Source organism: Puma concolor, chromosome E4 (assembly GCF_028749965.1).
Source record: "Puma concolor isolate L17-30 chromosome E4, mPumCon1.1.hap2, whole genome shotgun sequence".
NCBI classification, from domain to species: domain Eukaryota; kingdom Metazoa; phylum Chordata; class Mammalia; order Carnivora; family Felidae; genus Puma; species Puma concolor.
Genome location: NC_141683.1, coordinates 619715 through 636333, shown reverse-complemented (window position 1 = coordinate 636333; position 16619 = coordinate 619715). Strand labels below are relative to the sequence as shown.

Below are 16619 nucleotides of genomic sequence, written 5' to 3'. Positions count from 1 at the left end.
CGCACGAAGGGATTTCCAAGAATCTCTTCTCGGGAGTCTCGCCGCTAGACTCCTCTAAGTGTAAGAACACCGCCCTTCCTCTTCAGCTGCATCACACTTACCAAAAGAGTGGATGTAGAAGTGCGCCCAGAAGACGTGGATGACGAGAGGGTGTTCTGCTGCGTCGATAACGTGCTGCAAAGAAGAGGCAGCCATCAGTCACGGTGCTGTGGTGACTGACCTGGAGCTTCCATCAAGAACACTGACGAGGACGTGCGGCGGTATATGGGACCAGGAAGACCGGAGACCGGGGGGAGCACCGTGGCCGGCCAGGGTGGGGAGCAGACACAGCGAGCGGGGCTGCTGAGAAGAGAGAACAGGCCTCTCTCTCCTACTCCACAACTTGCAGGTCGTGCCCGCTAACACGGCCCCTGGCAGGCAGCAGGGACAGGGCGGAAGCAGAGAACTCTACCTCTCCTCCCAACCCCAACATCCACCTGTGACCCGAATCACCTGCTGTGTTGTGTGGTGGGAGCATTTGCGCTCTCCTCACCGTGGCTCAAGCCACCCAGGGGGGATGAGTGTTGACTGGCCGCTGTCAGCAAGGAGGCTGCGGACACCGTCTCGCTGAGAGGGGAGATGCCGGAAGTGGAAGGTGAGTCAGACTTCACTGCAGAGCCTGTAGCACCTGGAAATAAAGAATAATTATCTATCCCATCAGCGGAAAGGGAGGGTCTCTGACAAGTGAACAGACGACTCCAGTCTCGGCCGTCCCCGAGACAAGAGAGAAAGTTATTTAATAAGGGACTACTGTGATTACATAGACTCTCTTATCATTTTAAATTTTTTGGACACTTATTTATTTTTGAGAGAGAGAGATGGACAAAGACAAAGCGTGAGTGTGGGAGGGGCACAGAGAGAGGGAGACACAGAATCCGAAGCAGGCTCCAGGCTCCGAGCTGTTAGCACAGAGCCTGACACGAGGCTTGAACCAATGAATCGTGAGATCATGACCTGAGCCGAAGTCGGGACGCTTGACCGATTGAACCACCCAGGTGCCCCTAGACTCTCTTATTTCCAACATTTCAGAGCACTGATCTCACTTATCCAGTGAAGGGAACCGAGGGTACCATCACTCTTCTAAGTCAGAGAGCCCTGAGACAGGTCTGAGAGAAAACAGCAGGGCAGGACCACACGAAGACTGTGACCAGAGAAGCCAGGGCGCTTCCCACCATGATCGAAGAAACGCAAACATATGAAAAGGAGAGGAAAACCACTACAACATAGAGGAAAAAGCCTCACCTTCAACAGATTGCGTGGTCTGTAACTGTGTGGCCTGCACAGAGCTGAAGCCATTCTGGAACAAAAAACAGAAGAGTAAAAAACAAACTCAAGTGAAAAGTCGAGTTAGCACAGACTCAGCTTAACTTCAACCAACAAATCTTTCAGAGACATTCTGTAAGCTAACCAAAGGATTAACATAATGCAGACGATCTAAACAAAACGAATTTAAAATGGCAACAAGATAGACCAACCCCGTGTGACCCAAAGCAACAGAAGGCAGCGCCCCCAAACCGCTCAAGAGATCCCAAACCCAGAAGAGACACAGGAAAGGCCTGGGGGTCCCTGGGGGAGGTTGGGGAAGGAGGACCGTTCAGCCAAAGCACCCACTGTTCTGGCTGCACGGGACTGTCAGTCCGCTCCAGAGCACCTCTGGCATATGCTGTCCCCTCCCTGGGCCGAGACACGGCAAGGTGTCTATCGATACAGACCCAGAAGTCCAGCACTCAGATCTTCGCGAGAGAGAAAACAAGTACTTGACATTGATCCTACGACAAAGAACGAATCTCTAGTGCTGGCTTTAGTTTTCTGACTATGAATCTCCAGGCTTGCTGCAAAGAACTTTTTTATTTCTCCAACCACAGAAATGTGTTTTTTTCAGCTTCTCGGTCAGTATTTCTGTGGCATCCCAGCACCATTTGTCAAGAAGGGAAACACTAACACTGGAGACACTTTGCCCAATATTGTCTTAAACAGCACCCAGGGACTCTCAAAGCCACACTACCTTTGCCTGAGTCAGGTCCTTTTGGGGTGATGAGGAGATGGAGCTGGGGTACCGTCGAGTCTGTGTGGACCTCTGTTCATACAGAGGGCCCTGAGCATTATTTGGGGAGGTATAGGTTGTCGACTGAATTGGACCGCTCTGATAACCGGACTCCTGACTCTGGTTAGATGAAATTGTAGATGAAGATTCACTGTGGGGAGCGCAGAAGGAAAATCTCAGAAAACCAAAACAGAACAGATCCATGGATACTAAGGACATGCTGGAGACCTACTAGAGTAAGTTGATTATAATCAAAAGGAAAATTCCCAGCAGCAAATAAAAGACAATTTTCTCTTGACAGCAATAGGAATTTCCACATCCTACAGAGTCAGGGGTCTGAACTCAAACTGCTCGCCCACATTCTGTTTTAAGAGAAAGAGGCAAAAGCAGAAAGGATAGACTTTTTTGATCCTTCTGATATATCCTAACATGAACCCTAAGCACAGGGAAAGTCATCTGTTTCTCACATTCATTTTAAGGAATTCTGAGCTCCTGGCTCTGTCAGAAACCCTATTAAATATAAGGTACTGGGTAGAAACTCTGAGAAAAACTATGAAAATATTCACGTGACTTAACGGCAATTATAATCCAATAGATTAGGCAAGGGCCTGATGCTTATATTTTTAAATTCAAGGGACTGAAGAAAGTAGCCTAGTCCCTTAAACTCTGCCAGAACTTTTTCTTTAAATATTTATTTATTTTAAAAGAGAGAGAGAGCACACGTGCACACAAGGCAGGGGCGGTGTGGGCAGAAAGAGAGGGAGAGAGAGAATCCCAAGCAGGCTGCACGCTGTCAGCTGACGAGGGGCTTGACTTCACCAATCGTGAGAACATGACCTGAGCCGAAATCAAGAGTCGGATGCTCAACTGACCGAGCTGCCCAGGTGCCCCATCCTCCAGGGTTTTCTATTGCTTATGTTGGCCCTTCGTGACACTTACCAGAGAAGGTAGGAAAGGCTCTTTTTTACTTGTGTCATCTATTGATGCTACTACCTCTTTCTTAGGAGGCCAGAGTCCTACCCTTCATATGCATAAGGCCCACACCAAAGGACCAAAGATGTCAAAAGCATTTTTAGCCAGATGCCAAGGTCCTCCTGTTAGAGGTGCTATACGCACCTCTTAAGAACTGGGCGTGGGGACGCCTGGGAGGCTCAGCCAGTTGTGCGTCCGACTCTTGATTTTGGCTCAGGTCATGATCTCATGGTTCAAGAGTTCCAGCGTGGAGCCTGCTTCGAATTTTTCTCTTTCCCTGCCCTGCCCCCCAGCCCCCCCCCCCCCACCAAGGAACAGCACACGGACATGTGCTCTAATAAAAACTTAAAAACAAAAACAAAGTGGTGGATGCTTCTGTTAAAAAACCAAAAAAACAAAAAACAAGAACTAGGCGTGGACACTCCAGAAGTATGCAAGAGGTATATTTCCATCTGTTTAGTGTTACAGATAATCTTAGTAACAGTATTTTGAAATGCTTAACAAAATGCTACAATCGGCTACTTTTCCTTCAATCAGAGGCTTGGGCCTCTTTGGAGTTCTAGGAATCGGCAAGAGACAGAAACAGTGGTAAAAGCCTGACAAAAAAAGTCTTGATTGAGGTTTCCCCTCTACCTGGCTGTGCTGGTATAGAGGCTACTTGGAGCCTGGCTTGAAGAGGCGCTCGTGGTGGGGGTGGACTCGTAATCAGAAAGGACAGGCTCTGACCCAAACTGCAATGCCCCAAACTGCAGGTTTAGCCCTGAGATATCTGCTGAGCCAGGCATCTCCACAGCCAGAGCAGGAATCTGTAACGAGAAGGTAATGGTTTTATTACAATCTTACTATAAGACTGATTAAAAAAAAAACCTGTTTCAAATTTGCAAACTATCCCCTCACGATCTTGATTCCCAAATCCCGCATCCCCTTTGCCCTAAAATGACACCCATCACAAAGTTCAAGTACCTTAGAAGTCAAGGAGGCCTTTTTCTTCTGCTGTTTCAATTTCTGCTGAGCCGGCTGAGGGCTGGAGGACTGGTTATCTGAAGACCCGGGAGACATCTGTGGGGCCGAGGTGGATTTGCTCGGCAGAGGAGAAGAGGGCGGTGGAGGTGCAGCGGTGGAGGTGGCCACCGTGGGCGGCTTCTCCTGAAGGAACACCTCCATCATGGCTGAAGACGGCGTGAAAGCCTGGCGTTTGCTGAAGGGGCTGTGTACTGTGGAATCGTCCGGGTTCTTCAAATCTGCACGGAGAGTCCCGGTATGTATGGGGTCAGGGATGCTGATGAACGTCAGTGAAACGCTATTATCCTCTCTCGAGCCATAAACAAGGCCCTCGAGAATCAGTACGTCACATAAACAAGTCCTCATCTAGGACTCACTCTCACTTCTAAAAGTGACAATCACACATCGTATCTGTTCTAAGTACAGCCTAATCAAATCAGCACTATTAGCCTGCTTGTGTAAGACAGGAACCTACAAACTGTCCATGTTTAGAGCGGAAGGTCCTACATAATGCCAAGCCCACAAACCTCCTAAGGCAACGTTTTTTCAAACACTGAAGACCAATCTAGGGAGAGTCCAAACACTCCGTGGTCAACAGAAGACTGCAACTACGATGTAAATGTCTAAACTCGGTTAAAGAGACACCGAGCCTCAAACTTTTTACTACTTCCTAGCTTTCTGAACTCAGCCTGTGTGACTAGAGGGTATCAGTCATGGGAAACTAGCCAGGTGGCTGTCCTTCTCCTGACTTCAAGAAACATTCTCCACCCCCGACTCCTGCAAGCTCCTGGTGGTAATGTTCCAACACGTCACTTTCCACCCTTCTCACCGTACTGCACCAGCGATGGGGACTGTGAGGCGGAGCCCATGTCCCAAGAGGAGGTGGCGGTGGTTCCAGGCTGAGAATGCTGTGCCGCCAGCTGGGCCAGGGCCTGAGCAGTCTTGAACTGCTCCAAGAACTGAGAGCCCGTGGTGCTGCCACCTTTAGCTTCGCCGACATCGCCAAACCCTTTCCCCAACATGCTCACCTGCAGACCGACACAGAGAGGGATGAGAGAGACCTACGGCAAGCAGATGTGCTCACCACTTGGAAACACTTGGAAAGTCACTCAGACACAGGGGGAGCCAGGAGAGACCCGACAAGTAAAGAATATCACCAGACTGAGTACACAGTCTAGTCCATTAGAGCACAGTCTCTGGAGTCAGACTGCCTAGGTCCAAATCCTGGCTATGTAATTGTGGAAAAACCTATTTGTGATTTCTCTGTACTTCATTTCCCTCACCTGAAAGCAAATGAAAATAGTATTGCATAAAGCTGTAGGGAGATGAAATAATGTATTAAAGCATTTAGTATGTGTATGGTACATAATAAGCATCATTAAAATTTACACCATTACTTCCTCTCTCCTCAGGTATAAAGATCTAATGACTGATAGAATTTTTCTCCTTTAAAAATTTTTTTTTTTTTTTTTTGTAAGTTTTTTTTTCAAATGCTTATTTATTTATTTTGAGAGAGCAGCAGGGGAAAGGGAGAGGGAGAGAGAATCCCAAGCAGGCTCCACACTCAGCATGGAGCCCAATGTAAGGCTCGATCTCACAACATGACCTGAGCCCAAATCAAAAGTCGGACACAACCAATTGAGCTACCCAGGCACCCCGGAATTTTTTTCCTTTTAAAGGTTTACATCAGGCATCTAGGTGGCTCAGTTGTTAAGCATCTGACCTCAGCTCAGGTCATGATCTCACGGGTCATGAGTTCGAGCCCTATGTCGGGTGAGCAAGAGCCCCACTTCAGACAAACACAAACCCTACTTCGGGTGAGCCCTGCTTCTCTCTTTCTCCCTCTGCCCCTCACTCACTTGCACACGCACACTCTCAAAAATAAGTAAATAAAAAGGCTTACATCAACCAGTATTTGATTATTTTTTTAAACTGTTTTTTAATGTTTATTTTTGAGAGAGAGACAGAGTGTGAATGGGGTAGGGGCAGAGAGAGAGGGAGACACAGAATCCAAACCAGGCTCCAGGGTCCGAGCTGTCAGCACAGAGCCCAACGTGGGGGGCTCAAACCCACGAACTGTGAGGTCATGACCTAAGCTGAAGTCGGACACTTAACTGCCCAGGCGCTCCAAGCAGTACTTGATTACTAAATTAATACGAAGGCTAATACGAAATTTCAGTTCAGCCATTAAGGCTCATTTTGCCCCTTCCACTAAACAGCTCAAAAGTAACAAGGAGAGCTAACCGGAGCCTCACTTCAAGACAAAGAAAAGAAAGCTAAGGGCCTATCAACATCTCTGCACCACACAATCAAATAATGAGTCCGTATGATTCATTTTCTCTGTGTGTATCCAAGTTCTATAGGACAATCACGAATAAGAAAACAAAATTTACTCTTATGCTTTTGGGGGATTTCCCCCACTCCCTACTGCTAGGTAAGACCGCCAGCCTAGTCCAGCAGATGAACCACATGGCCTTGACTACTCCAAAACATCTTCAGGGAGATTCGGTCTAGTTTCCCTTAGGTTCTTATTCAACCATATCCTTCCTCATCACCATCAATGAGCAGCGCTCTCTTAAACGAAAGCAATCAGTCCAACTCAAGGGAAGACATTTTTCCCACTTCAGTCTGTGTCACAAAATTATACGAACAAAAACACAAACACCCGAAGTTGAGTTAAAAGTATAGGACTATGGCAGGGAGATGATCCCACATGGTAACGATTATCAGATATTCTACAAGTGCAAAACTTTAAAGATACAGCATACTATGTAATGTCCGTATACAGGGAGCTCCTATGTTATTTATATTAAAATTTTGTTTTACATCTATTAAATTTTAGGGAAAATTGGTTCTCTAATGTTTCTTTCTTTCTTTCTTTTTTTTTAAGAGAGAAAAAACACAAGCAGGGGAGAGGGGCAGAGGGAGAAAGAATCTTAAGCAGGCTCCATGCTCAGCACAGAGCCTGACATGAGGCTTGATCCCACGACACTGCAATCAGGACCTGAGCCAAAACCAAGAGTTGGACGCTCAACTGAGCGAGCCACCTAGGCGCCCAAGCATCTGACTCTTGATAGCAGCTCAGGTTGTGATCTCAAAGTCATGGGATCGAGCCCAACACTGAGCTCTGCGATGACAGTGTGGAGCCTGCTTGGAGTCTCCCTCTCTCTCTGCTCCTCCCTGCACACTCGTGTGCACTTTCTCTCAAAATAAACAGACATTAAAAAATAATAAAAATGAAGTAATCGTTATCATCCTACTACTGGAAAAATAAAATTATATGCAAAAAGAAAAAAAGAGAAAGTTTTTCTTATGATTTGTTAGAAAAAACACTGGTCCTTGCCTCACTGTTGACCCTTAAATGATTCCTTTGCTTTGGTCGTTAACGAACGACCTTGAATTTCTTAACTGAGTCAACAATTCACATGCCTGAAGTACTCTAGGTGTTAATAACTAATACCACTGCTGCTCCCCCATTTGTGTGGCCTTATCCACAATCTTATTGCATGTTCCCACAGCCCTGTATGGCAGGCAGAGCAAGCGCTCTTATCCCCACCTACAGAGAAGGGGAGGGGCAGCTAGTAAGCAGAAACATTCAGTAAAACCCCAAGTTTTTGGAAGCTGAGTCCAGAAACATCTGGTTTAAACAGATTTATATGGCAATTCTGCTATCGAGAAAGAGGCAAGTGCTACAACTTCCCATCAAAGTTTAACTAGAATTGAAAAAGGATTAAAATCTGATGTCATTTTTTTTTCCTCTTCAACAGCAAATTAACACTTGGCACAGTGAGTGTCTGGTAAGTGATATGGACTCACTTTTAGAGGAAGATTCAGTCTGTCCAAAACTAAGTCCTCCTACTGCACAGCACCCTACTACCCAACTCTGTGTCCCTACCACCAAGGCTACTTAGTGCGGGCTACTTAAGGCTACTTACAGGGGATGTTTTATCCCACCCCAAACCTGTCACCGGAAGGCAGTACTCCATGTCCGTGCTGGAGTTAAAGGGCACTGGGTCTCTTACTTACCATACTGTGATGAGAGAATGAGTTTCCTGAAGCAGGCTGTGTTATGGCGCTCTGCTTTGAATTACTGAACACCAGAGGCTGCGCAAGAGAAGGAGCCTGAGATGGATCCAGATTAGAGGAATCATTCTCCATTGAAGATGGTGTCTTCCCCAACAGAACAGCAAGGTCGATTCTAGTGGAGGGACAGAATATACTCATGAATAATGACAGAACATTCTAGCATTCCCAACTCCCAGAGTATGGTCAGATCAAAATAAAGTCACTCATCAAAAACACAAAGACCAGAAATGCTTAATTGACCAAAATAAATGATGTGTAAGAACCACTACAGGATCTAGCTGTGTTCTAATAGCACTGTCAACCATAATGTTAAATATTTCAATTTAGTTACATTAATTTAATGGAATAACAAATGTTAGTTTTAATGCAACAGCTTCACATTTGGGCCAAAATTTACAAAATTTTTAATGAATATTTTAATAATGAATACCTGCCATTACCAATACCTAATACACAAAAACTTGCCAGAGCGCCGGCACCTTCAAGTATCTTTGGAATTGACCCCCCAACTTCCATAGAACTTCCCAAGTCACCTGTGGTCTAAGGAGCACACATATAGTTCCGCTTTGCCTCTAGTTCTCAGCACAGAGCTCCTAAAACCCTTAAAATTTCCTAAGTGTCTCTTGTTATTCGTAATGAGCCTCTTTCAACCAAAGTCCACGCTAACGAGGTTACTCAGGGTGGGAGCCCCACCCCCCCAGAGCTGCAGGAAGTGGGCTGCCACCAGGAATACCAGCAATGGGATTAGAGGGTTAGAACTTTCAGCCCCAGCACTCTCTCTTTACCCACTTCTAGAATCAGAACGAGCTTGGAGACTGCCTTCGACAGCCAATGGCTTAGTCAATCAGGCCTATCTAAGTAATGAAACTTTGATTAAAACTCTAGAACAGGGAGATTCAGTGAGCTTCTGGGTTAATGGATGCACTGAATGTTGATGAATGTACTGGGAAGGCACCCCACCCCCTGCCCTGTGTGTGCATCTCTTCCAACTGGCCACTGTACCTGAGTACTGGTTATAACAAACCAGTTATGGCAAGTAACTCTTCCCTGGGTTCCGAGTCATTCTAGCAGATTTCTGAACTTAAGCAGGGGGTGAGGGGTGGGGTAGGCTGTGAGAATCCCCAAATCTGCAGTCAGCCAGGCAGAAGGGTGTGGGCAGCCTGGGCACTCATCTGCAGTGGACCTCACACCTCGGAAGCAAGGGCAGTCTTCTGGGATGGAGGCATCAATCGGGGTCTGTGCTAACTCTGGCAAGTGGCAGAACTGAACTGAATTACTAAATACCTTGTTGGTGTTCAGAGAATTGAAGGACTGATGTCAGTAAAATGAGATACTGGTGTCAGAAAAACAACACACATCGCCTCTGATGCCCCTAATGTCCTATTCCTAGCACGTTTCGGGCTTCTGAGTTATCAGCTATCATACCCAGGTCTAGAAATAATCCAAGAGGCTTTCTGGGAATAAAAATATTCCTAGTAAGTGCACCTCCCTCTACTAACCCCAATAACTAAGGTTCAAGTTCTAAAAAATTCATTAGCCAGATCCTAGGGGAAAAATGACCGTTTTACTCAGTAGGCTTGGCAGACAAAGATCATTATTATAAAGCAAGAGAAGCAGCTACTGAACAGTTCTGCAAACTGAAATAAATGAAAACATTCCCATGTTTAACTTTACCTTACTACCAGACAAGCTCAATCGTGCTAAGTTTTAATTCAGGTTGACCTATGTAATTAAAGGGGCTATTTTGGAAAGAATCATCTTTAAAATTGTAAAAAATGGACTCCCGTTCAGTAGACCAACTCTTATAACCCGATCAGCCTCACATGCTTGCTTCCCGTTACTGCCAGCACCATGGGAGCTCGAGAAGGCCCACTGCTGCTCTTCCTTACAGCCCCTTCTCACCAGGCCCATTTGGGAAAGGACACTGAACTTTACCACACACTTGCCTCTGACCAGCAGTGATTGTCACATTCTCCGCAGGCAGAGGCACTGAAGACACATTAGAGGCAGTGAAGATCTTGGTCTCAGAAAGCTGGAAAACAGAAGGATTAGTCACTTCTGGTGTTAAGTGGACTACAGTCAGAAACCTGGCTCAGGTAAGGGGAACTTAACACCAAGGAAAAGGGAAAACGCTCAGAAGAGAAAACCACCTAGCCGGAGGAACCTACATGGACTGACCTCCACTACCCTTCTAGATATGACTTTATCAAAAGTGTAAAATCAAGAAACCCTATGAAATACAATGGGAGTCACATGATATGCACACTGAACTTACAGAAAGCTGAATACACATGCTACAAAAAAGAGAGAAAACCCTTTTATACTTTCCCATTAGAGTTCCCAACTCACACCCTTACCCAAACCAAACTTTATCTTCCACTGCTCCTCTCAAAGAAAGAAAGGTTACAGCCAAGACAAAGACAAAATGAAAGAAATTCATTCCTGGCTTTTGAGCAGTAAGGACCCAAGTGCTGGTGAATTAGGGTCTCTGTAGGGATGATTTCAACTATATGCAATTTTTGCCTTAATAGTGACTTTATTACACCTACCCTTTGCATTCTAAGACCCTAAAATTAGGTAAACAATTGTAGGGAATAACTCATTCCACCATTCAAAACTTGCTTTGGTTTTGTTTTCACTTTTTGACTAAAATCTCTTCTCCAAAAACAGGGAATCCACTTCCCCAAATATATCATTCTCTGAAAGTTGCTTAAACAGACCAAACCAAATCCTAGAAAGTATTCATGAGGCAGTCTAGCTGCTCAGTTACAACAGAAAAGAAATCATCCTCTAATGCTGATGCATCTGAAATTTTAAACACTCAGGTCTGGCAAACCCAAAGTGTGGTCACCATGTCACCATAAAAGCTGCCTTGCCTAAATATATATAAGTATAGAAAGCAGACTGAAAAAATGTTAAAACAGGATTTAATCCATGATCACTGAAAACTACAATTCACAACAAAATCCTGACTGTGACCAAGAACGAGCAGAATTCTTTTACTCAAGTGCTACTCCAGTGAGCTCAGAGTGCTGGCTTATGTGCCACCTCTGTGACACCCATGACTGAGCTGTCCACGTTGAGTCACGCTGGAAGATCTATACTTTCATCTCAACTATGAAGCTGGGCTTCAGAACCAACCAGATTGTGAATTCGAGGATGCGGTACTCTCTCACTTCGCACCCACCTCTAAGCCAATCACAGGACCAAACACCAGTGCCCGAATAGGAACTAAATAGCCGAACTGGCTCAAGAGAAGTCATGGGCCACCAGCAGCTGTTACTCAAGGCACTACCTGCCTAACTCCATTTCTGGTGCTCTACCCAACCACCATCTCTTGCTGGGATAAATCCGACAATCAGACATTGGACTTACACAGGTGCACTTGCCCTTTCCATAGTCTGGTTCCATAGAGTTCTGTTCATGCCCAGTCTCCTTCATATAACATATGTGAAATGTTCTGGCTCAGAACACTATTTTGGATGTAAAAGTTTTGGGTCAGAATCTTAAGGGTGAATTTTGAAGGGGTAGAAATATACCCATTTTCTATCCCTAAACACCACTAAGGGATAGAAAGCACTAGTGAGGAGTGACCCGGGAATACCTACGTCTTCATTCCAGTCTTCAGTCCCCCACTCCTCTGCCGCGGTCCTCCACGCACCTGGCAATAAAGGAAAAACAGTGAAGTAACTTAAGTGCCAGTACACAGCATGTGCAAAAACACTAATGTATTAAAATAGTTCCGGCAGCCGAAAGAGTAACCAGATTTTAGTAATCAGAAGAGATTCCTAGGTTCCAGGGGGGAGGAAAAGACTATTTAGAAAGGGATACGTCAGAAGACCAGGGTTTTTCATAGGATTATGACTTCACACCTACTTCCAGGCTTTGTTACACAGCTTTAACAGCAGAGATAGTGAGGAGTGGGGGAGCGAGGGGCAACAGGTCCAATGCTCCAGGCAACCTCTTAAGACCCCTCAAGCCCTCTGCCTTAGTGGTCAACTCAAGTGACAGCAGCAGCCAATTTACACCAGAATGTACACTACGCCTTCTCACCTGGTAGGAGACAGCACGATGGGCAGAGAGAGAGTGGCGGTGACGGGGGGAACACGAATGGCTGCCATGTGGCAGTGGAAGGGCAGCGGAAGACAGGCTTCCAAACTGCGGGCACTGACAACTACTGCTATCAGAACTCAATGTAAAAATGCATACTCAGCAGAAGTCAAGTGTATCGATCTCACTGGTCAAACCGTAAGAAACCCTCATGAGTCTGTTCTTTTCCACGCCTTTTCAGAAGACATTGGACAAAACTGAAAAAGCAAACATGTCTGTTATTATCCTAGTCCTAATCCTACAGAACGTGACCTCTAACCTGCCAAGGGCACAGCGCAGACAACGCAGTCGTATACTCGCTCCGTGTTGGTCATAACAAAGTCAGGATGGTTTCTATAGGAAAGTTCCATCAGCAGTAAAACCACCTTCCACACTCCCCTTGTTTTGCTTCATGTGTACGTATATCCTCAGAAAAGGAAACTGTTCTACGAGAAGCAGGATTCTTCCCTTCAACTGAAGGACCACAGTAAGAAGTAACACCTGACTAATGCACAGGACAAGAACACTCCTTATTTTCTTCTCTAAAACAACAGTACATGTTGATCAATTCTTCAAGCCTTCTCTCCAAATGGAGAAAACTTTTTTTATTTTAAATTTTTTTTTCAACGTTTATTTATTTTTGGGACAGAGAGAGACAGAGCATGAACGGGGGAGGGGCAGAGAGAGAGGGAGACACAGAATCAGAAACAGGCTCCAGGCTCTGAGCCATCAGCCCAGAGCCTGACGCGGGGCTCGAACTCCCAGACCGCGAGATCGTGACCTGGCTGAAGTCAGACGCTTAACCGACTGCGCCACCCAGGCGCCCCGAGAAAACTTCTTTTAAGAATTACAGTCTGGGGCTCCTGGGTGGCTCAGTGGGTTGGGAGTCCAATTTCGGCTCAGGTCATGATCTCGCAGTTCACAAGTTTGAGCCCCTCATCAGGCTCTGTGCTGATGGCTCGGAGCCTGGAGCCTGTTTCAGGTTCTGTCTCCCTCTTTCTGCCCCTCCCCCACTTGCTCATGCACACTCTCCCTCTCTCAGAAATAAACATTAAAAAATTTTAAGAAAAAGAAAAAAGAATGAAAATCTGGCATTCAGATATTCACTGTCACCGAAGAGAAATATTCTAATACCTATATTCCCATATGAAATTCTTCTAGGGGCCCCTGGTAGGCTCAGTCAGTACAACATGAGATTCTTCATCTCAGGATTGAGTTCAAAGCCCTACAATGGGTGTGGAGATTTCTTAAAAATAAAATCTTTAGAACCCTATTTCATAAAGAAAAAGACAGTCATTATAATGCTTCTTCCAGGACCACTTATAACCGCACAAGGGAAATTCCGAACCACTTAATAATGGCAACGTTCTCCAAATCACACTAAAGTCCAATTTCAGTTCAGACAAATTACAAACCATATTCTTCTCTCCCTCTTTGGTGACACTACTCTTCCTCTCCATTGACATCCAACCTGCCTTGGATAAATGGAACCCAAGATCTGGGTTAACACATATACGTAATCCTGGAGTTGGAAGTGACCTGAGAAGTTATCTCCTATTGACGGGCTCTCTGTCAAGACAGCAATGTTCTCCTGCACTCTCGTGACTAGTCTAAGACGCAAAGGAAGAATGCAGATGCCTACTTGATCCAAGACAAGATGCACAGTCATGGCCAAGAAGGCTGTACTGAAAAGGCACGAAAGAACAGTAGGAGTGCTAAGGCTCTGAGCGATAGGTAAGGGTTTCCATTCTGTCAGCAGAAAGCAGTCAATGTAAATGTTAAATAGTCATTAAATGATCAAAAATTTTTAAGAAAAAACAGGCACAGAATATGAGAAAAAAAGGCAGAAAAAGAAAAAAAAAAAGCAGGGAAACAGAAAAATGACATATCCACAGATATTCCAATTCATAAAAATCTATAAAAATATCCGGGGCAGTTAGGCACCTGGATGTATCATACCAGGAGCAGTCTCAAATTTTCGGGGATAATTTGACCCCTCAACCCCACTGAAATCAAGTCCTGAAACAAAAAAGAAAAAAAACACAAGCAGTGAAATTTTGCTTCTGAATGAGAACATTTGCCCCAAAACAATTCCCACTGTACCTGTGGATATTTTAAGGGTAGGTTTCAATTTCTTTTTAAATAAAAAAGGGAATTTGAAGTTTGCTATCATGAAAACACAAAAAGAGATCATGCATGAATGTCACTTCGTATTGTGAAATTAACAACAGCAGGAACGCATGAAGCTACACCCAACACGTTCACACGCACAAGACGAGATCAGCATCAGACAGCTTTTCATTCAGCCACAAATCCAATTTCGGATTCTAACCTCCCAAATCTGCTATTCTCTCCTCAGTATAAATAAACACACACCTCATCCTTCCTTGCTTTCCAAACCAGATCCTTGCTGAAAACAGCTAAGGCTTGCAATCTAGGACTGGGACTCCATGCCTGATTTTCTATCCACAACTGAAAGCAAATCCCTTAATGTCTATTATCTTTTCTGCCAATGAGAAAAAAGCCAAATACCCAAAAACTAGTGCTCAAAAGCAGTCACTTCTGGTATTCAGACTGCTACCACACTGCCTCTACAAGCCATCAAGAGTGGCGTTATACCTCCTAAAATAACAAAAAGACAGTTCATAGCCAAATGGTCCGGGAATTAAAACAGATTTCCATCTTGTCAATAACTCAACTTCAGCCTCCATCAATGGGATAACTGTATTTAAAACGGATTTGTAAAATAGCTGGTAAATTAAAAGCACATAACATTCAGGACCTGAGGTATAACGTCTTGTGGGCAATAGATGAACTGTTTGTGCCAGAGACCCTCCTAAAGAGAGAGAGAAACATCAATGATCTTTGAAAAGGGGCAAAGCAAATAAATAGATAAGGGGTTAAAAAGCTGAATTCACACTCTACTATTAACTCATTCCCCCCTTTATAAGGGAAAAAAGTCTCAAGTTCTTCCTGTGCTGGCTCAGCCACAAAGAAGCAGGGGATCTTGTAAGAATACAATACTCCGCAGCCCAGGGACTGTTCTTACTTAAAGGGGTAAAAGTATCTTTCACTCCCAAACACATTGGGGGTTGTCTGTCCCACAAGCCTAACATACCCTTAAATATATATAGCCTACTCAGACACAAACACCAAAAGTCAGCTAACCAAAAAAGCAACCTTATTCAAATCCCATAATATTCTTCCACACCCAGAAAACTATTCAATAAACAGCTAGAAAGCTGCAGCTTCCTTCTTGCCCAGATACTGAGATTTTTCCAAAAATGAAGGTAAAAAAGGTATTATCTCAGTGCCAGAAAACAAACTGACAGTGGGCTTTGATTCTGGGCCTTGTTCATCTCTACAAGTGGTGACATAATTAACTAATTAATTAAGAATACTTTTTCAAAAGGCAAAACTAGAAACCCTAACAGAAACACTAGGAAATGCACCTGGAGCTAATGGCAGCCACACGGTGTAACAGAAAGAGCATGGGCTCTTAGGGTTCAAATACTAGCAAATTTCATGACCACCCTTTGAGTGTAAGGTTTGGCATGTGGAGATGACGAACAGTGTCAATTTCACAGGTGACTGATGAAGACCAAGAGAACCAGCACGTGTAAAGTGCCCACAGGCACACAGTCAGCAAGGAGAACACACAGTATTTCGATCGCCATCCCTTCCTCCCTTATCTCTGCACCAAAAACTATTCCTCCACTTTCTAATATGACCATAACCTCAAAATAGTTATTTCCTTAGGTTTTTAAAGACCAGAAACAATAAGCAGTCACTCACTCGTCCCATCATCTGGTTCGAAGTGGCCAGTGTTGTTCCACGTATTCCCGCTATTATTGCCATAGTTGTCATCGGTATTGGCCGGTTCTGCATAATCAGCTGGGTTAAAGGTTCTGAGGGTGTGGGGAAAAATAGCTTAAAAGAGTCTGTGACCTCCAAGCAGCACCAGCAAAAATGAACAATCCCATGGAATAATCTCAATTTATGTCTACTACCTATTTTGGGTTAGGACATCTATAATCATAATAAAATCCACACTGAATTTTGGAAAACAGCAGATACATGCATTCAAATGAAGTTATGAGCTAGAGGTGATCCAAGTAGTAAATGCTTATCTCCAGCACTACATCTACACACTCATCTGATTAAGTGGTCTAGAAATCTTTCTGATCACATTTTGGTTAAGGCTGCACATTATCCTCAGGGTATCAGGACACTAGCCGCTCTAGGATATTATGGTAATGATTAGGGGGAAAAAATTTAAAGACTGTGACATCAAATCAATGAAACTTACCCCATTCCTTGAGCAGAAAACCTTCCTCCCCGTCTACCAGAGCCACCTTAAAGGAAAAAAAGACACAAAGAGAGGAAG

At 44.6% G+C, this 16619-nt stretch overlaps 1 protein-coding gene across 29 annotated transcripts in view; it reads right to left on the bottom strand.

Annotated features, from left to right (window-relative positions):
- UBAP2L (ubiquitin associated protein 2 like) overlaps positions 1–16619 on the bottom strand; it is a 39766-nt gene that overhangs the window by 12039 nt on the left and 11108 nt on the right. For 16 of the 29 annotated variants that reach the window (XM_086693222.1, XM_086693223.1, XM_086693220.1 and 13 more), the window contains exons 7-18: positions 16542–16587; positions 16028–16140; positions 11752–11804; positions 10090–10175; positions 8084–8255; positions 4887–5085; positions 4019–4296; positions 3689–3861; positions 2045–2234; positions 1282–1336; positions 493–667; positions 102–174 (exon numbers count right to left, since the gene is read on the bottom strand). In XM_086693222.1, coding sequence (XP_086549348.1) covers positions 102–174; positions 493–667; positions 1282–1336; positions 2045–2234; positions 3689–3861; positions 4019–4296; positions 4887–5085; positions 8084–8255; positions 10090–10175; positions 11752–11804; positions 16028–16140; positions 16542–16587 — 1613 coding nt within the window. Of the gene's footprint in view, positions 1–101; positions 175–492; positions 668–1281; positions 1337–2044; positions 2235–3688; positions 3862–4018; positions 4297–4886; positions 5086–8083; positions 8256–10089; positions 10176–11751; positions 11805–14176; positions 14252–16027; positions 16141–16541; positions 16588–16619 lie in introns of all 29 variants that reach the window. The other 13 variants (XM_086693202.1, XM_086693211.1, XM_086693215.1 and 10 more) reach the window with 1 other exon arrangement.